At 35.4% G+C, this 22,954-nt stretch overlaps 1 protein-coding gene across 2 annotated transcripts; it reads left to right on the forward strand.

Annotated features, from left to right (window-relative positions):
* Positions 1–7,038: 7,038 nt before the first annotated feature.
* Positions 7,039–22,943, forward strand: LOC130654253 (ATPase family AAA domain-containing protein 2-like). Of its 2 annotated transcripts, XM_057456799.1 has the most exons (21): positions 7,039–7,372; positions 9,842–9,972; positions 11,582–11,632; positions 12,356–12,539; positions 13,247–13,451; positions 13,529–13,678; positions 14,002–14,183; positions 14,369–14,510; positions 14,636–14,784; positions 15,134–15,382; positions 15,573–15,960; positions 16,108–16,264; positions 16,353–16,509; positions 16,959–17,177; positions 17,495–17,597; positions 19,190–19,389; positions 19,640–19,885; positions 19,992–20,028; positions 20,165–20,617; positions 21,152–21,306; positions 21,960–22,943. In XM_057456799.1, the coding sequence occupies exons 1-21, from the start codon at positions 7,202–7,204 to the stop codon at positions 22,005–22,007; spliced, it is 3,777 nt and encodes a 1,258-aa protein (XP_057312782.1). In that variant the 5' UTR covers positions 7,039–7,201; the 3' UTR covers positions 22,008–22,943. The 2 variants fall into 2 exon arrangements, with proteins under 2 accessions (XP_057312782.1, XP_057312783.1); XM_057456800.1 differs by lacking the exon at positions 11,582–11,632 and having other exon boundaries at positions 7,041–7,372.
* The last annotated feature ends 11 nt before the right edge of the window (positions 22,944–22,954 follow it).

Below are 22,954 nucleotides of genomic sequence, written 5' to 3' on the forward strand. Positions count from 1 at the left end.
ACACTATCCCTTACTGCAGCGGTTTTACCTGTGATTACTTTTTTTATTTATTCATTAAAAAATAGTTTAGGCAGAATTTAATTTAGGCAGAAGAACCATTATCTAATGGAAGTTGAATAAATGATAAATAAATAAAATAAATAAACACTATTTATTTTAACACATCAAATTTCGGGTTTAGAAGCGAAAAGCTAATTTGCCAGTACTGTCTAAAGATTGGGCAGGCCGATCTTTGGACACAGTGAAAAAACAGCACATAAAGACCTCGACCCAGATCGATTATCTCATGTTATGTAATTATAGCTCCTTCAGACAATTCAGATGACGAGAATCCTAAGACAGAAGAATGGAACAGGGTGCTTGGGAATCTGAACAAGAATGGCATTTTAAAAACAATTTTAAGAAAATCGCTAAATCGCCGATTAAATCCACTGCTTGCACAGAAATCTGGCGGAGCGTATCAGGTGGCTGCTAACATGGAGAAGCTGAAAACAGACGACCCAGAATTGGCTAAGGAATTGGATAATTTCCTCAAAAGTTCATACAGCTCAGAATGGTCTGAATTCTGCCACAAATTCATAAAAACAAACTTTCCAGACACATTACCATTTGGGAAAAAATATTGTGATACACTATTATACATAGTTGTTAAACTTTTTTCATTGCTATGAACAATGAGCTAGATATCTAAACTAGACAGATTATTTTGACAAGTCTTGCATCCTTTGTTTTCTTCTCTTTTTGTTCTTTTAGCTATTACATCTTTGTTACTTTCTGGCAAAAGTCCTATAATAAATTCAATGAGTGTTTGTTTGCCCCCAAATGTGATGTCATTATCTAGCCCTTATAACTTGTAGTAGCTAATTTTAAAAAAAGATTATAAAGTTGTTCTTTCTGAAGAAAAGGTTTATTATCAAGGTTCTTTATCCATTTGACTACCCCAATCCCCCAGCTAGCCAAGCTGCATATCTTTAATTTCTTTTGTACTGAGATAAAGTTTCATACCAAACGTACCTGATATAATATGTCAGCTTTTTAAATTAGGAAGAAAATTCAACAGTTTATGGTATTGTAGAACTTATATAGTCTAAAATTTTACTTGTTCAATGGCCTTCTCCACGCGTTCTAAGATTGGGCATGTGCGTCAGAAGATTGGATGGGCCCGTCTTAAGACCGGCCGCCAATTTGTCACTGTCCGAAGATTGGCCAGGCCAGTCTTAAGACAGGGCGCGTTCCAAGATTGGGCAGAACAGCTCCACCATATTTAAAATTTACATAATAATTTGCAGACCAGATGCGTTTACAAAGCTGAGGGGTTGTTATGTGGAATAACCTGATCCCCAGGGTCTTGTAAATCCTGAGCCGTAATTATTGTCCTTGAAAATCAACGCATGCGCAGTAAAGACACGCTAGGTCGAGCAGAATGAAATCGTCGGACAAAACAAAAAATCGTATATAATAAAAGAGAGAATGAATACACGCACTGTCAAACAATTACGCGATATTGCAAAAACCCGTGGACTTAAGGTTTATTATAGACTATGTAAGGAGAATCTTTTCAACATATCAAAAACGATATAGCAAGCCAGGAACATTGGATTAAAGATGTTAAGGAGGAGCCCCTGATGCTACCGTATGTTCCGGATAGGTTCAAGACCCAAGGCATGTGCAGTAAGGCTGTTGGGGAGATGCCCGGGTTATTCAAGTATATACCGGACCAGTTCAAGACGCAGGGCATGTATAACAAAGTTGTTGGGGAGGAGCCCTGCCAACTAAGGTATGTTCCGGATAGGTTCAAGATGCAGGACATGTGTAACAAGGCCGTCGAGGATCATTTCCGCATGCTCGAGTATGTCCCCGATAGGTTCAAGACACATGGCATGTGTAACAAGGCCGTCGGGGATCATCTCCGCATGCTCGAGTATGTACCGGACCGGCTCAAGACGCAGGACATATGTAACAAGGCCGTCGAGGAGGATTTCAATATGTTCGAGTATGTACCGGACCGGCTCAAGACGCAGGACATGTGGAACAAGGTCTTTGAGGAGAGGCCCTGGCTGATTTTGGATGTGCCCGACCAGCTCAAGACACAGGACATGTGCAATAGGGCTGTTGAAAAAGATCCATGGCTGTTTTGATGCGTACTGGATTGGGTTTGTTAACCACAATATGATGTCAAATAGGAACGCCAAGCCTAAATGGCGAAAAGCCTATCAACAGAGAAAGAATTAAGGAGGAGCTAGCTCCGATAACATGGCATCCAGATAGGATCATCGATTGGTGTTTTTCAGAGGATGAAAAGGCAGATCTTGAAAAATGGTGGGGGGCAATCCTGAAAACGTTATCTTACAGCAAAATTGTTGCGAGATAATACTAATAATAAAGATGAGTTTCAAGACACAAGACATGTGTAACAAAGCTGTTGAAAAGGAGCCATGGCTGCTGAGGTATGTATCGGACCAAGTCATAACGCGAGACATGTGTAACAAAGTTGTTGAAAAGGAGCCATGGCTGCTGAGGTATGTACCCGATAGGTTTAAGATGCAGGACATGTGTAATGGGGCTGTTGAAAAGAATCCATGCATACTCCAATATGTGTCGGACTAGTTTAAAACACAGGACATGTGCAATAAAGCCGTTGAAAAAGATCCCAAGGTACTTGAATATGTGTAACATATAATAAAATGTGCATTAATTGTCAACATAGCTTGAAAACATGATTTTCATGACCTTTCTTACCGCCATTGGTCTATCCCTACCACATGTAACCCTGGCATGCGTACAAGAGGAGAAAAGGGGTCCAATGAGCGGAGGATTGAGGACCGTCTTGATGTCATAATAAATGAATGAACAATGTAATGACTGTGAGCGTATATTTGATGCATACGACAGATGCATCTGTGGTCGGAGGTTTGTGTTAGGCGGTAAAATGTTATGCTGGTACTGCTATCACGAATATATCACATATAACGAAGGTGGCTGCGTATGTACCATGACCTATACAATAAAGAAGATGCTGAAATTTGAGAACGAGCTTGTCAATCCAAAACTATTCTACAATTTTGCTACCACGTTTACAAATATCGATGATATCAATGTAGAATACCTGACAGTTTCGGAAGCCGGGCCTGCTAACGGAGGTAAGGACAAACGATATATAGTAGGGTACCACACACAAGATCTCGTAGTTTGGCGATTGTGCCAATGAGATTGCTTGCCAATTTGTCCGGTGATGATATCATAAATCGACAGAAATCGATAAACCGTATCTCTATTGTCTTGTACTTCTCGCCATCACCATATCCCATACCTCCAAGGGGTACCTTGAATTTCACGTTGAAACTGATGCACTTCTCCGTGTTCTCAGCAATGCAGCCTATGTCCTGAGTATCATTTTTTTCACCCAGTTCCCGGATAAACAGGTGGGCATCATACCCTGAAAGGTTATGGAAGATTACAGGGATGTGGCTGGGTATCCTGTATTTGAGGTTGCATATTGCGTGCGCCGCACCTGTATACAGACCTGTATAGTGGCAGTGGTCCCTGACCTTACGGTTATTCTCATAATTATCAAAGGGTTTTAGGCAGATATGGCAGTGCGTGGCCTCGTCATGTTCCTTTTTTAGGACCTCTGTTAGTTGAGTCATGGGTTGCTGCGGGTAGGTATTATAGAGACGTTTCACCTCATCCTCTAGGTGGTTCACCATACGGGTGACGCAGTCCTCACCCCTATAGACTTTTAAGGGACCCGGTACGTCCCCGTAAGCAAAGGTACTATAGGTACACCAGCCGGACGGTACGTGTTTACTCAGACTTTTCGTCTTGGTATACCTTACATCTTCTACCGGAACTAGCAGACTCTCGAAGTCTGCATAGATGGCAAAGGGTACCTTATATTGCTGCTGTCCATCCCTATAGTATAGCCATTTTTCAGTCTCATTTGGCATCGTAATCTTGACTGCCTCATGATCGATGCAGTACCTATAATGCTTGTCCCTCGATTCAATTGTGGGAAATCCCTGTAGACAGTTTAGGCAGAAGTATATTGGGTTCCTATTCTTCAAAGTCTCCTTGCCCAGGAGCCTCGATAGACTTTTGACCGCCGTATAGTGGGTCTTTTTATCATCGGTGATAAGCAATAGAGTCACCATCTTGGTACGCTCGTTGTGTACCAGTCGACGTAGGATATTTATCTTCTTTCCATCTATATAAAGGTCGTTCACAGCAATGTCGGTGTTATTTGCCTCAAATTTGTATATATTTTTGATACTTGTTGGGAACTCTATACCATCCCAGTTATAAAGGTCTACATAGGACCTCAGCTTGCCGATCCTTTGTGGATCTTATTCAATCTCCTCATGATTTAGGGATGCTATAATGGCCCACTTGAACACTCCTCATCCTCATTTTTTGGGTTAACAATTGCCTTTTTAGAGGCTATCCATTTTGGTAGCTCTATATACGACGAGCTTCTTGTTAATCTCAATTTGTGAAAATCTGCATCGAGTTATAGGATTTGAGAGATCGTAAAGCCACTCCGAGGTAGTGCCGGATTTTCCACGCCTGTTTTGATTTGGACAAACATCCTATCCAGCACATCATCTACATCGCTGCCCTGGAATACCGAGGCCATATTACTATGAAAGACCTTCTTCACCTCAATGTACTCATCGTTAGCCCCCTCTATTTTTGAAGGCTTCTTCCACATAATCAACAGGGATAACTGTACCTTTGCCGACCACATATCTTCTACCTGGTCCCAAACCAGGGTTTTCACGTTTGATCGCACCATTCCTATATACCCATCAACGTCGCCCCAACCCCCTATACCAGGAATTCGGAAACTTCGGAAGGTCCTGTGGAGTGCATGCTTATGTTCCCTAGGTGTATAATCTTGCCCCGGCTGTTCATATAGATAGTCTTCCTCAGCCTCTTTTTTAACCTCATCATGGAGCGTAGGTCTTGTGTTGGTTGCCCTGTTAGAGATTCATCAACGTACGTTTAAGGGTCGCATATGCACTCTTGACCCCCTCTTTTATAGGTTTGGGGACAGTGTTCACAAGCCGGTTATAAAATCCCTTAATTCCATCCATTACAACGGAACGATTTTTAGACAGATGGTGGCAATACCCAGTTGTACCATTCCCTGATTTTACCCCCGATGGTTGGACGGGTCTTGGCCATCTCCGGTCTCTCGAAGACGTCCATATCCTCTGATGTTATAGGCTTAGCTGGTTGTTTGGGAGGCCTCCAAGCATACTGCGGTACTTCCTCCGTTGGTTTAACTGGAAGCCTTTTAGGTGGTCTCGGGGCGTATTGTGGTACATTTTCCAATAGGGTAATCAATTCAGCCTTACGTAGCCTATAATAACCCTTAAGTCCACGTGTTTTTGCAATATCGCGTAATTGTTTGACAGTGCGTGTATTCATTTTCTCTTTTATTATTTTTTTTTTGTCCGACGATTTCATTCTGCTCGACCTAGCGTGTAGAAAAATTTTTGGACCTCTAATTCTGTATACTTTGATGACGTCATTACTTATAAGGGACTTTACCCTGCTAGGCATGGCTAGGCATGGCTATGGTACCGGATTTCTTGTGACGTCATTGTTGGACGCGCGCGCGACTGCACCAGAAGTAACATTTCTCTATCTCTTCTACTTTACGGCAAAGCGAATTCTTCGAAGCAAAATCAAAACAAACAAAACTGTTCATACTCAGATACATTTTCCCGGCAAATTCGCCGTCCAATTCGCTTCTCTACCATTAAATTTCTTTATCGTCAAAGCTCATTTTTGAACAAGGATCTGCGACGACTTCTTTGTAACTCTTTAATTCAACCAGCTCCAGGTTGCTCAAAACAAATGTGTTCGCTTCTGTTTACAAAAAAGTAGCAGATCACATGTAGGTGCTACGGATTTTAAGGAAATAAATTGGCTACCAGTTGGCGAAAGGTTTAAAGTATGCGTAAACAATCATGCATATAAATTTTTTCAGAAAAAATGTCCTCTGTACATGTCTGATGTATTTATTCCATCAAGTCATAGAAGAGCTTCGACTCGTTCATCATTCCAGAGGCTTGAACAATCTTGTGTAAAAACATCCCAAGGTCAACAGTGTCTTTCCTACCTTGGACCCTCCTTATGGAATACTCTTCCTGAGGGTCTTAAAAGATCTAGTACTACAAACAGTTTTAAACACAACCTAAAAAAGCACTATTTTGATGTTATAACGAGAAGGGACTCAGATGATTTTGTGAATTAAATTCATATGATCTTTTGATAATCCTTTCGTTTTCGTTTTGCTTATCTTTTTTTCTATAAGGGTAGAAATGGACCACAATGGAAATCTCGCCTTGGCTTGTTTTGTGTTATCCAGCCATCAAACATATCAACACTCAGGAAAATTGCATTTAATTTTATTTTATATTTTTTATGATACATTTTAATATTATATATAGTTTATTGTTTTATTTATTTGTTTTCAATTTCTTTTTCTCTGTAAATATTTTTAACGATTTTATAATGATGGCAAATATAACTTACTTACTTACTTACTTGCTTCGTGAAAAAAAAATGCATCAAAATGCATCCTCGTATCGTCCCCAAGGTTTGTTGACTCTGTTGAAGCCCTTACTTGGCGGTTAAACAAGATTTTTTTTTGAGGACTTCGACGTATTTCATGCTAAAAAATCAAAATTTGTTGAAGTTAACATAAAATTTTCTTTTCGTTGGTGAAAATTTTCGTCACCCAAAAGTCCGCATCAACACGCACCAAAAAGCGAACAAGAAGCTCTGGGGACGAGATTGGATTACGGTTGTGTAGTGTTGTAGGGCAGCAAATACCCAGGCTAATGAATGCCTGCAGTTTCGTTTTCGAAAGCGCATTTTGGAACTAAAATCTCGATGAGTCAGCTGGATATTATTAAAGAGATTCTGTATACATTTCAAAAAAAGAGACGAAGTTTCGCGCGATATTATTGTATTTTTTCCCTGGCCAGAATACGAGAACATTCTCTTGATAGCGTTATGACTGGTAAGATAATTGTAGCATTCTGGTCCACTCTGTGCTAGCATTACACCAGACAAAACAAAGTTGCTTTAGGTCAAGTTAGGTAAACATAATTTTCTTGTAATTAGTGGCTAAATTTGGGTTTAAATGTGCCAGGTAAAATAGAAAAACAAGATAAAAAGACGTTAAATTATGGTGCACACTAGACACTCCTATAGTAAAGATGTCGAGGACTTTACGGCCATTAATGGACACAATAATGATGTTAATGGATATGAAGAAAATAGCATTGAGCAGGAACAAGAGAACACGGAGATTTTAAATGAGAACGAGAATAATGATAGAAAAGACATTGAAGAGAAGGTATTTTTTGTGTGTGTTTAAAACAAGTTTAAAAAAAAGAGTGAGATTCGGTTAATACGAGTAAAAGCTTTCATGAATTGCATGTGCACAAAGAGGGTGCCGATAAGCTGCATTCGCCGTAAAAAGTGCAGACGTTTTCGGGTGAGTTCTGCGTATCTTCCAGTATTCGCCCGAATAAACCTGCATAGACCTGAACAATGCTCGAAAAAAAAAAAAGAAAAACAGACACTAATGATTCAAAAAACTATAAAAATTAAATAAACTTACTATGTGGTAGTGGAGTTCTTAAAAGAACTGTTTTTGATGGTTTTTGATAAGATTTACTCGATAAAAACTTATATATAAACTTTATTAACTCATTTCTCTTCAAGCGCCTTCTTCCGTTCGCATGGTATGTCACAAGGAATTGCATTTTGAAAATGTTTTAATTTGTAAAATCGGCCAAACTCGACCTTATATATGCAGGCTTTTGCAGCTTATGGGCACCCTCTTTGTGCACATAATGACACTAAGTACCATAAATAATGTGCACATCTTCCAATATTGAATTTTAGACAAGTATAACAATTTTTAAATTCATTTAAAAATGAGGTTTGCTGCCCATCTATGCCACCTATGATAAAACTATTTATCTGATGATAAAACAATTTTATTACAATGACTTTGGCATGTATATCTATCCAATATACCAACAATATTATGGTTATCTAAACAAACAGAGCTAACAACGATCTGGCAACTGTGCTTGCTCATAACCTTATGATTTTGTAAAACATTTTGTAAGAAAATGGCTGTAATTCAACAAAGCTTTTATTGGATTACTCGCAACATAGCGGTCGCATAGATCATTAAAGTAGTTGAGAAACAAAAGATAAAAGGGCTTTCAACCTGCAGGAAATAGTTTGTAAAGACCATACGTGGAAGCTTACTTTCGGATTGTACTTTGCTATTGAAGTGAACCTTGTCCCTGGAGCTGATTTTTCATTTTTCATATTGGGACAATATGACAATATGAGACCTAGGAAAGAGGTCTAAGATTTGTTACCAAAAATTTTTTTTTAGAAGATTTAGCCACAATCTTCATGCTTTTTTATAAGAACCAGTAAAATGTGTTTTGCAGCTTGGTGCGATTTAGGATGCTATGTGCATGAGATTTCAGGCTCACTACATAAATTAACATACATAAAAATTATTGTGGACATGCATGCATTCTGGTAGTCATGCACACAAATGATCACATAATTTTTTTACAATAAATGACTTTAAACAACTGTTTTAATAAAGTTCGTACACGTCTTCAACTTTCATATTTTTTATTTACTTTTATTATTTGCAAAATAAGCAAAGGAGAGAAAATGTTCTCTATCGACATATATGTATATTTTACATTTAATAACGATATGTCAAAATTGTTACAATAAAATAGTTTTATCATTGGTTAGATAGATAGATAGATGTGCATATTTTACATGGCTAGCCTCACAAATATCGAGGGATATACCCTGTCTATTATTTCCAGGAGGGGCCATGGCGTAGATGGAGAGTCCTAGAGTATTTAATGCTCATTTTGAGCTACGCAGATCCAATTGGAGCCAGCGCTCTACTAGACAACTCTCGGCAACATCCAACGGCCCACACAGTGTGCCATCTTCCCAATTTCCCTCACATGGCTTGGGTTAACCCGGGGCTATGGTAACATTCACTCGCCCATGTTGAATCGCCGTCAAGAGGAATCGAACCCCGGTCTCCCGCACAGAGTACGAGAGCTATAACCACTAATCTACGGCGCCGGTTGCATAGATGAGCGAACTAAAAATGTCTTTATGTTTTACAGGAATTTTTTTTTTAACTTGTCCTCTGGCCTCATTCCCAGCACCTGTTGTCTGTTTCCACATCTCGATGAAAAGATATTAGTCTGGCCAAAAAATAGAGAATATGCGCTGACAATGAGGTTTTATAATTTCCAAATTCAGCCTTATTTTGTTCTTATTTGTGGAACTACTCACAAATGTGTTTACGAACAGCGGCGTAATGGCATCAATATGAATATTATTCCACAGTTATTATTGATTTAGTTTTATAAACAATGACTTAAGCCTGATGGTTTTCTTTTTTTGTTCTATTGGAAAGGCTTGTGTTTTTATAAAAAAGACTTGTGTATACTCCATGTTGTTTCAAAAACCTTGTTACCATATATTATTTTGCATTCTTCTCTCCTCAGACATCTTTTTTCTTCTGTTTTCTTTTACAAAAAGCACTGGATATTAGAGGACAAGTGATATTTTAAGCCACAATGTTCCTTTTCCCTGGACCCACAGAACCTCACCTTTATATCAATTATGCCTTTCCTCAGTCTTGCGACAACAATTTTTTCTTGCCTAATTTCAGCCAACACAATGTCCTTTCTCAAGAAAATCCCAACTGATCCTCATGGCAAGTATTTAGTTTTAAGATTTTTTTATTTAATAGGAAGTTGGGAATAAAAACTCTGATTTAAAACCACGGAAAAGAAGTGGACGAGGAATGGTTGGATTGTATGATAATATTGATTTCCATGACAGTTATCACAGACGAAGCTTGAGAAATTTGGAAAGACGAAGGTGATGATATTTCTGTTGGTTTTGTCTTCTTAGTAAATTGTAGCAACAATGACAAGGCTTAAAAACATCTCTGAAGCTCTTGCTAGTAATAATTTTGTGAATTTGTTAAAATATTTATGGAAAATTACAATTAGCGGAATAAGGTCTTTTACAGTGTAGTAAGTTACCTGTTATGCTAATACACAAAGTTTTTAAGCACCCAATGCCAAAAGGTATGAGAATAACCAGGTTAGAGATGTGTGAAAGGACACCTGGAACCCCTCGCTCCCCTTCCCAAATAAATGGACCTGAGTGCATGCATAAAATCCTTCATGTGTGCTTTTTGCTGTTCTAAGAATTAAAATTTTCCTAAAAGCAAACCTTTAACCAGTGATGTATCCAGAATGTATTTGCTACCATTTGACTAGTATGGGATTCCAAATTCTTAATCTTAAAAAAACAAATTTAAAAATTAAAGTTGTTCTGTAACTATTTCATTTGCAAAGAAAGTGTAATTGTTGATTCACAATTCTGACATGTCTAAAACAGTTAAATTTTAGTGTATACTCCTTACTTATAACCTTTGGAAAAAACCCTCAGCACCAACCTGATAGCTTCTCACAGAGACTCTATTTAAGCAAAAAGTATAACCAAAACATCCTTGGATATGTCACTGTCAACTGTAGCATTTAGAGGCAGGCTGCAAGAGTTTCGCTTTGGCAGATAGGTAGTGCGGGCGAGGAAGGTAAAAAATGCGCTAATTGCATTTTTTGTGATTTCTGCGTTATGCGACTCAAATTTAATTAGTTGTTCTACGGGCGAAGTCGATAGTAGCTTATGGTCAGTCGGTGAAATAAAAATAATTTTATCGAGAATGTATGGTGGGAACAACAAAAAAATAACAACGGAGGAGGGTGTTACAAATGTGTTTTTGCATAACGCACACAGTTTATATTTTTTAGTTGCGAAGAAAAAATAATAATAATTTGTTTCAGGTAAAAATACTTGCATTCTCAAAAACTTGTTTTTATAAGTTATGCAGCAAGAAATTTTCTTGTGTTGTTTTAAAAGTTGTACAGAATATACTTGTATTGTTTTGAAAGTTTTACAGCAGGTTATACAAGCATATTCTACCTTGTTTTAAGTATTTTTTCTAAATGGTATCGACTGTATTACAGTTTAGCTAGCGTAATTTTAAACATATATATTAATCATAACAAAGGAGGATGTTATGATTATAACTATTTTAGCGAAAGTAGCTAATTTTTAGTATAAATCATATAAAAATTCAAAAACTTTTGTTTAACCACGTAACTATTTTTGTGATTACAAAATTAGCGCATCACCCTTTTAAGTTTTATCGCAACAAATTACCATGAACAAAGAATCAACTTCCAGTGGTCCTAACTTAAGTAACGTTATTGATTCACCTTTTTGACATTCAATCAACAAAAAATAATATCATTGATTATCTTCTATGCTCATTATAATTTCACAAGATGTGATGAGAATTTGTTTTTTTTTCCTTTTTTTTCTTTAAAACTTTTTTGCTTGATATTATTTTTTTGTTTTCGTGATAATTAGGGTCGGTCGGGCCATAGAACAACTAATTAAATTGGAGTCACCTTAGGGAACAATTAAAGCGACGACCTGCGAAGATACAGGATATGGAGAAAATAAGGTATGGTGACGTCTACAGGAATCATCACAGTTTAAGGATTAGGATCTAAGCAAATAACCTAAGAATAACCTAAGTCTGTTTTGAACATTTTCAATTGAACTTTGGCGAGTCTTGTTAGTATGATCTTTAAAATTAGGCATTTATTCCAATAATTTTTGAACACGATTGTAGTTTGCTCCTCAACCATACTATGCCAAATTACCAGATTTTCAGAATGATCCTCTATCTCTCCTGAAACTCCTTGGTAAAATCCTATATCATTCAGGGCATGTCCAGGTGTCGTGCTATTTACCATATACCAGTCTGGCAAGTGTAGACTCCCTGTAAAAGCTGCATGAGTGTAGTAAATTTTATTTGTATTCATTTGGAGTTGACTATCATACTTCTCTATCTATAATGTTTAATTTTTCAGTTTTTTATGCTTGATCAAAAATAAAAATAATCATATTCAGAATGTCATATCTTAAAAACTACTCCACAAGTTTTCTTAAATTTGCAAAGTGAAAGTATTCCATGGGTTTTCTCTAAAAGATATAAAAAATTACATATTTGGAAAAAAGCCACGTCCACATTGGCATCTTTGTAACTTTTCGTCAACTATTCGGTTGACAAAGTTACTTTCAGTGTGAAAGCGGAATATAGACAGAAAATATCTTATACTCACATTTTTGTGTTATCTACACTTTTTCCATGGTAAATTTAATATGGATTTACTTGGTTTAGAACACACCCGTATGATCACAAATCGAATCGTAGAATGAAACGTTCTTCAAGTTTACGATTTCAAAATTTTGGATCAGGTATTATTCGAAGAAGTGATCGTCAACCAAAAAAAGTTTTTGAAACATTTAATGAATCCGAAATTCAAAGGTCTATTGAAAGAAAACACCAAGAAATGTTGGAAATGGTAAGTTGTCAAGTTAAGGCTGAAATACACAATATGTTTAAATAGACAGTTTAAACAGAAGATAAAAAAAAACTGATCGTGTAAATAGCAAAAACCGATGAATTTCTATGCATTTGTTAAAAGATGGACGTGTTCTTTTATTTTATCTTATGAGTTTATCTATTGAAACATTTTGTTTCTTTTCGTTTTAAATGGTTGTCAACCTGTATATGAGTTTGCAGACAACTTCAGATGTGTTAATTTTACTTCTGAAATGGGAAACAGAGTTAAAATAAATTGAATTGACTGAAGAATTTATTGCAAAGTTACAAAAATTTATACATATTGGTGGATGTGAGATCCCCTCCATATAGGGATGCAAATCTCACATATGTCCTTTTTATTATGGAGTCCCCCACAAAGCATAGTAGTATCTAATTAATTAGTTACCCAATAAATCTCTATGCCATAACCAAATTTTTTACTGAAATTTTGTTTTTTTGTCGTCTTTTTTCTGTTATTTACTTAGCCACTGAACTTTGCACTGTGCTGTCCATGTTGAAAAATAATACAAAATAAAATTTGTCTGATTTTTAAAGGATCATGTAAACAGGTGCATTTCATCCATTGAAAAGTACTGTTAGTTAAACTGATTGTGTATATTGTATTTATACCAAATGATTTTGAAGTTATTCTAAATAATGTATGGACTGTCATAATTTTTACAGGAGCAAGCGAGTATGTATGACTCTATAAAAAGACGAAGAGGTGACGAAGAAGACACTCAAGATGATGACGATGATGAAGAAGAAGAAGAAGATAGTGATGAGGAAAGCGATGAAGAGGAGGGGAGTGCGGAAGAAGACGAAGTCCATGCATATAGTTTGAGAAAAACCAAACCAAAGACTAATTATTATCAAGCTCCTCCTCTTCGTAAGTTGTATATCATGTTGTGTTTATTTTGGATCCCTAAACTATTTGGATAATTTGAAATAAGTATTGTCTTTTAGACTCAAACCGGCAGCGAAGAGGTGTTATGTACGAGGTTCGATCTCCATTGCATAAAGTCAAACATATGAAAAGAATACCTCAGCATGCTTCATCACCCCATCATAGACGTTATAAACGTAGAAGAAGAACTTCCTCTACATCCTCATCAGGTTTGTGTTTTAATCAAGGTGTTACTTTGTGCAATATTTACCTGTTTAAAAAAATTTCATTTCTGATGTAAATAGGATGTAATTTAATTCATAGGATGTAATGTAAGCACCAAAAAAAGTCATGCTTTTTAATAATGAAAGTAATCTGAATTCGTGGGTAGATGAGATTAGAAAATAGCTTGCCATATACTGAGTCAACTTTCAAGCTTGTGTAGAGGCAAGTTAAGGTTTTATAAATTTTGACATAAAATACAGTTGCCATATACATTTACTATAATTATTACTGCAAACAAAGAATCCACATTATCTATGGATATATATAGATGATGAAGCTGCATTTGAAAGACGCAAAGCAAAAAGCATGAATCAAGCTAGAATGAGATGTCTTCCCATGAATTTTCAATTAGATGACATGACTGGAGCTTTACGCAATAGAGAAAGAGCGAATGCAAACCCAATGGGCTCCAGTCTTGCTGATGTCGACCCAATGACAATTGACAGCAAGGTATCAAAAATTTTTTTTGCTAACACAAATTTTTTTGTATTTCAAAACGCTTTTATCAATAGTAAAAGTGGTTTTATGCGGTGGCATTTTCCAATGATTAGCGGCTAGATTTTTGTAATAGACAAGAAAGTTTTGGATATCTTATGGAATGATGTTTGTACAGTTGTTTTTATATTTTTTTGTAGACAAACTTTTCTGATGTTGGTGGTTTGGATCATCATATTCGAGCTCTTAAGGAAATGGTTGTTTTCCCACTGCTATATCCTGAAGTGTTTCAAAAATTTAGCATTTCACCACCCAGAGGAGTTTTGTTTTATGGACCACCTGGTATGAAAATATTATTTTAAAAATTAATTCGAAAGAGTCACAAAATAGGCCGTAGTTTTTTGAGTTGCAATCAAGACAATTTTGTTTTGCATACATTTTTAGTAAGATTTTATTTGCTTTCTTAGGAACTGGAAAAACTTTAGTTGCAAGAGCATTGGCAAATGAATGTAGCTCTGAAGGCAAGAAAGTTGCTTTCTTCATGCGCAAAGGAGCTGATTGTTTGAGTAAATGGGTTGGTGAATCAGAAAGACAGTTGCGTCTGCTGTTTGATCAGGTATGTTTTTTTCTTTAAACATTCTAGTCGAATTACCACTTTGTAGTAAGGATGCACAAAATAGAATAGCGTACTCAAGATATGTGTGCCAAGGAGAAAATTTGATGACCAGAATATGTACGATGGGCAAACCTGTGGTTTTTTCCGCAGGCTTTTCATGTCTGTTTGTTAGTGAGCCAAAATGGTAATCATAATTAGCGAATGGGAGATTTCTGTGGGTTTTTCCACGGGGTAATAACTAGTCTATATCACAATGCTTACTGTCCGAGCTTGATGATGGAAGCTGTGAGTATTGATGGGTGAATTCTCATGGACTAGTTAAATTAAAGACGAAAATTATTTATACCAGGCTTATCAGATGCGACCATCAATAATATTTTTTGATGAAATCGATGGCATTGCTCCTGTACGCTCTACTCGTCAAGATCAAATTCATAGTTCTATTGTCTCAACATTACTTGCGTTGATGGATGGTCTGGATGCACGAGGTGAAATTGTGGTAATTGGAGCTACAAATCGGTTGGATGCAATTGATCCAGCGCTACGTAGGCCTGGTCGATTTGATCGAGAATTTTTGTTTTCGTTACCAAATAAAACGGTAAGTGTTAAACTCAATTTTCGAAAAACAAATGAATTTATTATTTTACATTTCGAGTTTACTTACATGAATCAATCAAAGAGAAGTAAATGTATTAATAATGAATAATAAAGTCTGTTTAAAACAGCTCTAAAAAAGTGGCAACACTAGTATTTCATATGCTTAGTATAGCTTTGTGATTACTTTCCAGGCAAGACAAAAAATATTTGAAATTCACACATCTGCATGGCAGCCCAGGTTGAATAAAGTATTTCTTTGCGAACTGGCAGATAAATGTGTGGGGTATTGTGGTGCTGACATAAAAGCTCTTTGTACTGAAACTGCGCTGTTTGCATTACGTAGAAGATATCCACAAATATACGAAACAAATAAAAAACTTGTTCTGGACATGAACGAAATTAAAGTTGCTGCAGTGGATTTTAAAAACGCCATGAAGACAATAACACCAGCTTCTCATCGTTCTTCGCTATCACCTGGTAGATCTCTTAATGAAAGTCTGAAACCATTACTTCAATCCTGCATTGATAAAGGACTTGCAGTATTGAATAAAATATTTCCCCCTGGGCAGAAGATACAGGGTAGGTCGACTCCATTAATTAAAAGACCATCTCATTCTAATTCGCCATATATATTTTAGCATTGCTAATATCAAGATACCCTTATCAATTTGCAAGAAGTTTGTTCCTCTGCTAAAAGATGATTTTATGCACATTCTCGATTTTTAGATCACGCGTTGGAGGATGCTATCGATTTTGATGAGGATGAAGCACCTAGTATATTTGAAAAACCTAAATCCAGACAGCGTAGTCATGCAGTAGTGGAATCATCTGGAGAATTTTTAAAAACAAGCATGCAGACCATGGATGCACAAGTAATACACAGGTATCAAATACATTTTCTTTTTTCCTGAATGGAAATTTTATCTAAAAAAATAACGTTAAAAAAAATTGCACAATGTTATATATTTTAGGCCTCGTTTACTTGTTTTTGGCAAAAGTGGCAATGGTCAGACATCCTATATAGCTCCAGCGTTTTTATACGCCATGGAGCATTTAACCACGCATATGCTTGATCTTCCAGCTTTATTTGGCACTTCCTCACGTGCTCCTGAAGAAGCCGTTGCTCAGGTAAACAGACCTAGTAGTATTAGATTATTTTACTGAGGTTGTAGTCAGAAAAAAGACGACTTTAAATATAGTGTTTTCAGTCTTTTAGAGTCATCAGCTGTCACAAACCTGATAATGTTTTTTATTTTGATTTGTACTGGTACACACTTTAATAAGCTGCATTTGTTAAGTAGAGTGAGATTAAGCTTAAAAAAATTTAGCGCCAAATAAGGAACAATGCCGAGTTTGATTGAAGTTAATAAACGTTTCCCCACTTGTTGCGTCAACCCACTTGACAAATTTTAAATCATTAGTTTTTTATGGATTTGGGTTATTATGTTAAGCAATGCGCCAAGCAACAAATTGGCCTGCCGTTGCTAAAAATTAAGCAACTGCGAAGCTAAATGGGAAATTAATGTCAGTTAGGGCATGTACTTAGGAACTATAAATGTATAACTTTTTCGTTGTAGGTATTTCGTGAAGCCAGAAGAACAACTCCCAGTATAATATACCTGCCGCATATTGATATTTGGTGGAGCTCAGTCCAAGAAACTACCAAAGCTACTTTTATGACTCTGTTACACGACATTCCTTCTAATTCTCCTTTGTTATTTCTGGCAACAGCGGAAGTGGCATTTTCAGATTTACAAGAATCGATTCAAGACTTATTTTCCTCTATAAACAACGAGGTAGTTAATAGTTTTACTCTATTGTTTATCCTACACTAAATCATCATCTACGAGTGCCCAGTATCCATGAAAGAGTAAACAAATTGGTAGGGCTGGGGACAAAAGTTTGATGACAATGTAAAATTAAGTACCATGACAAGTTAAATACAAGATATAGGGTTAAAATAGTAATTTCTATTGGATACCTCTATGTTACAAACTTTACTGATTATAATTATATTGGGAGGCATCACATCCCCTCCTCCTCCTTGTCGTTGTGATAAATAGGCAATAATAATTTGCGTTTATTTAATTGTTTTTTATGGATTTATTTTTAGTTGATTGAAATCTCGTCTCCGACCTCCTCTGATCGTTACACATTTTTTAAAGAGCTGTTGTTGGTTCATGCTTTGAAGAAACCGATCGCCGAAAGTACAGAAAGTATGTATCAGTTGCATAGTATCACTGTTACCTTTTTAAGAAATACAAGAAGCCCTGGGGGCTCTAAGAATTTCCGCTCGCTACCAAAATATTTGATGACAACCTGCTAATTCGTTGTTATCGTGCCAAACATTCGAAGAGGTTTGGTGCTTGAAGCTCTGAAGATAAAACACACAAGTGACATTACATCTTACAACAAACGCAAACAAAACGAAACGTGTCAAAATAAACTCACACTTTAAAAGAAATTGCGAACAAAAATTATAGCCTATCATTCATGGTTGAAACGTTTATGGTCTTAAACGGCATTTAGTTGACAAAAAAACAAGACTTTGATGCCACCATCATGTTCAGCATACTTTTTTTATTAACTGTGCCAAATTTTGTCGAAAATAAAGTAGTTTAAATTTTTGGACCAATTTTGGCCTAAAATGACATTTCAGGTGGCAAAAAATCAAAATTTTGATGCCACCATCATGTTCAGCATATTTTTTCTATTAATGTGCCAAATTTTGTCGAAAATAAAGTAGTTTAAATTTTTGGACCAATTTTGGCCTAAAATGACATTTCAGGTGGCAAAAAATCAAAATTTTGATGTCACCATCATGTTCAGCATATTTTTTTGTGATCTGTGCAAAATTTTGTCGAAAATAAAGTAGTTTTAATTTTTGGACCAATTTTTGCTAAAATGAGATTTAGGTGGCCAAAAATCGAAATTTTGATGTCACCATCATGTTCAGCATACTTTTTTTGTTAACTGTGCCAAATTTTGTGGAAAATAAAGTAGTTTTAATTTTTGGACCAATTTTGGCCTAAAATGACATTTAAGGTGGCCAAAAATAGAAATTTTGATGTCACCATCATGTTCAGCATACTTTTTTTGTTAACTGTGCCAAATATTGTGGAAAATAAAGTAGTTTTAATTTTTGGACAAATTTTGGCCTAAAATGACATTTAAGGGGGCCAAAAAATCGAAATTTTAATGTCACCATCATGTTCAGTATACTTTTTTTGTTAACTGTGCCAAATATTGTGGAAAATAAAGTAGTTTTAATTTTTGAACCAATTTTGGCGTAAAATGACATTTAGGTAACAAAAAATCAGAGGAACGTGAAATCCCAGGGTAGATTTTTTCTCAAAAAATGCTCCAAAAGAAAAAACGACGGTTTCAAAGAATTTCCTACGCCTTCGGGCGCGGAAATTCAATGAGGGGCAATTATAGGTACTTTCAGCTTTCATGGAAAATTAATAAGATAATAAATAATAATAATAATAATAATAATTTGCACCTGTGGAATGTTGATTTGCTAAAATTATTTGTTGTTTTCGGATGTTTATAAAATGACTAAGACATTTTATACACACGAAAATTGATTATATCAGCAAAGGCAAGTTTTCATTAAAACCAAATCGCGCAAACAATTTTCAGGATTCCTGCAGTCAAAAATTTCCATGACTAGAAAAAAAAGAAATCCTTAATTTGTTGTTATTTTTTAACCAATCACATTGTGTTGCAATTTGTTCTAAGTATAAATAAAAATTACAAGAACCTCGCTTATTCTAAACTACATTACCAACTTTAATATCTCTAGAACGACATCAACGTACTGAAGTTCTTGCAGTTGCTAGTCCCGCGAAACCACGCGAGCTATCAGCAGAAGAATCAAAAAAATTAGTTGAAAGTGAAGAAGCTACGCTAAGAGAGTTACGATTGTTTTTACGTCAAGTGGTTTGGAAGTTGTTAGCTGACAGAAAGTTCAAAGAGTTTTCCAAACCTGTTGATTTAGGAGAGGTATATACATCTAGTTCGTATGATAGTTTAAACTCAATTTCCTTTCTAAAGATAATAAGTCAACATCTGGAAAAGCCTGACATTTTTGGAAAGGAAACCTTTTTAATAATAATCCTGGAAGAAAAGTTCTTAATTTTCATTTATTTCGATCACGCGACAAACCGCTATTTTTCTGTTGTGATTGGCTTTAAATAAAACAAAAACAGATATTTCAAGTACATTTTCTTCATAATTTTTTTCTATTACATAGGTCGATGATTACTTAGAAGTGATCCAACAGCCAATGGATTTATCGACAGTAATGACACGCATAAACGCACATCATTATCACACCTGCGCTCACTTCTTAGAAGATGTTAACTTGATCACAAACAATTGTTTGGAATACAATCCTGATAAAGACCAATACGATAAACTGCTGAGAAACCGTGCTTGCGAACTGAGAGATGTCGCTCATGCTTTTGTCCACAATGACCTTGATCCTGAATTTGAAAAAGTTTGTTTTTTATGTATTCCACATAGCTTTCAAATTTACCATGGTCGTTAGTTTTTATATGTGTGTATTTATTTCTTTTTTTTCTGATTTTGTGTTTATTTTTCAGCTTTGTATTGAAATACATCAAAGTCGAATTAATAGAGGTACGCTAGCTAGTAAATTATACCTAGGGCGATTTTTTTTAAGAAAGTTTTCTTGGTATTAAAAGTTTAATAGGTATTGTTCTTTTGCACAAGTTAATTTTTTATTTGTTTATTTACTTAGTAATTTTTGTAACAGGTTATGATGTCAATGCGAATGCTCCATCATTTTTGAAAGTTATATCTAAATCGAAAAACACTAATACATCAACGATGGAGGTAGATGAGGGTAACACGTCGTCAACAAAGCCTGTTGTAGGTGACCCAACAGGACCAAGGTTTAGCCGCCGAGTGCGTGGATTAAGTGAACCGTATGAATTTGATACTTCCACGTTAGATCTTATTGAGAAAAATAAGCGAGCAGCAAAGAAAATATTAAAACCAACTTCAGAAGTGTTAGATACAAATGATAATTCAACGTGTTCTGTGCCGGACGAACCACAGATTGAAGAGAATTCTGTTAAAAATACTGTAGAGGATGAGCAAGCGTCATACCAACATAAAAATGATGTGGAAATAACTAACACAGAAGAGAAAATTGTAGATAATGTAAAAAGAAATTTAGAATTTCAAGAAGTGAAACAATCCGAAGGTGAATAATGAAATTTATATCATTGGCAGCATACAGGAAGCTTTTTCAGTATTAGAGAGAAAGAGAGTTATATATTTTCACAAATTTTTAAAATTAAATGAGTTTGATGTATAAGAAGGAGTACATATTTTCTTAAATTCCGAAAATTATACGAGTGTGATGTCAAACTAAGGGTACACATTCTATCAAATTCTGAAAATTACATAAGTGTTCAACTGATACATGAGTGTTAAACTAACAGTACATTTTTGTCAAATTTTGAATATTACGTGAGTATGATGTCCAACTAGGTTACACATTCCATCAAATTTTGAAATTACCTAAGTATGGTGTCCAACTAAAGATATACACTTCCTCAATCTCTGAAAATTACATGAGTGTGAACTTCAACTAACAACGCCCTCACCCATCCAAGCATCTACATTGAATACTACCCCTTCTCGTATCTGTTTTAGCATGATCTGGTCATACTGATCGTATAACCTAGCAACTATACTTTCGTTTATCTTAAATAGCTAAAGAATGTATTTTTAGTTCCCAACCTCGTAGAAGAAGCGGTGGATTTATTATCAAAGTTAGTCGAGAATACAGACGGGTGTACTGTGCAAACATTAGAACGTCTTTACACAGATTTGTGTCGCTGTATACACAGTCACAAAGATGAAGATAATAGATACATTGTATTATTGGTATGTTACTCATGTTTTTTGCGTATGTCTTGATTTGTCTCGATCTCTAGTTTACTGTTTTATAAGTCGATCACTTCAAAAATCTTCAGAGATCGTTAAACACTTATAATAAGATCCCGCCGATTTCAGTGAAATAAGTACAAAAATGTTTTGATAGGAGCGATTGAGCTCAGTGAGTCAAAAATTAAGTCGTGTGGATTGTTTGGAAAAGAAAACCAAACGTGAGGACAGAGTTCCTGTCACAATGGCTTTAACATGCTTCAGTTTCAATATTAAGATTCAAATAAAATCACCCAGCAAACACTGAAGTGACTAAATTTGTAAATAAAAAGGAGGAACTACAACTTCGTTTGACTTTTTACCGTATGTATGATATTTTCCGGATTGTATCGGAATTTAAAATTTGCTGGGGGTGTATAGTAGTAAATCTGAATTAATAAATTAGGGCGTCCTGTGAGAGTTTTAATTGCGTTCTACACATACTGAACATCGATAGTAGTTTGTCGAACTGTCACAAAGTATGGACTATAAGATTAAATATCATTAAAGTTTAATAACAAAATATAAATCCGCATAATTTAATTATTTTTGGTAGATAAAAACGTCTGTGTGAAGTGGATTAAAAACACATATTAACCTATATGTTTTTTTAGGATTTGCAAACGGTAATCGAAAGAATTCAACAGCATCAAACGTCATGAAATGTGATAAGAAAAGTATTCTCTGCGAGAGAGTGTCCAATCTGATGCCAGGATTTCATCAAAAGTTGCGTTCAGTGATATTCTACCGAGACATTTATTATGTATTTATGCAAATACATCTTTATGTATTGAACTTTATAAGTTTTTTTTCGAAATACCGTAATTTGTTTCAATCTTCTAAATACCGTAATTTGTTTTACCGTAATTTGATTTGATTGACCACACTTTTATAGGTGTAACTCGCGAAGCTCATCCCACGAACAAGACCTAAAAAAAACCGGAAATGTTTGAGCTCACCATGTTAAGATATTTATACGCATGCGTACAATTAATTGGAATGTTTTATTTTATTCCAAAATTAGTTGCTACCATTTAATATATTATTTATTTTAGCTTGTAATAATTCAAACGAATATGAAAATCGAAATTTTTGAATGTATATGTTTACATAAAAACCTTCAAAATATTTTTGATTTTTTTCTTCATACGTCCGTTCCCATGTTCACTAAAGAAAATTTTTCTATAACTTTACCTATGGACAAACACACTGAGATACTTCTGGAACAAGCTGTTTTGTAAAAAAGATACATTTTTCTCCCTTCAACAAATTGTGCCTACTCTTTACAAACATCGATACAAGGTCAATATTTAAATTTGTTTAATTGGAACCTCTACGTGGGAGAGCACATAATTGTCAAAAGCTACAATGAGTTGTAGAAGAAAAAATTTAACGAAAGAAATTTTTCAAATTTACATTTGAAGAATTATTTTCGTAGGGTAAGTGATCGTAAGTTAGAGATTATGTAATGTTGTTATAAATACATTTTAAAATCAGAGCAATGTGCGCTAATTATGTAAAAAAGAATCAGTCATTCCATCCTTAATTAGCTCCTCATCAATAGAGTAATTATAGTTGAATCATATAAAACGGCTTTATTATAATAACA

Source organism: Hydractinia symbiolongicarpus, chromosome 8, assembly GCF_029227915.1.
Source record: "Hydractinia symbiolongicarpus strain clone_291-10 chromosome 8, HSymV2.1, whole genome shotgun sequence".
In the NCBI taxonomy this organism is placed as follows: domain Eukaryota; kingdom Metazoa; phylum Cnidaria; class Hydrozoa; order Anthoathecata; family Hydractiniidae; genus Hydractinia; species Hydractinia symbiolongicarpus.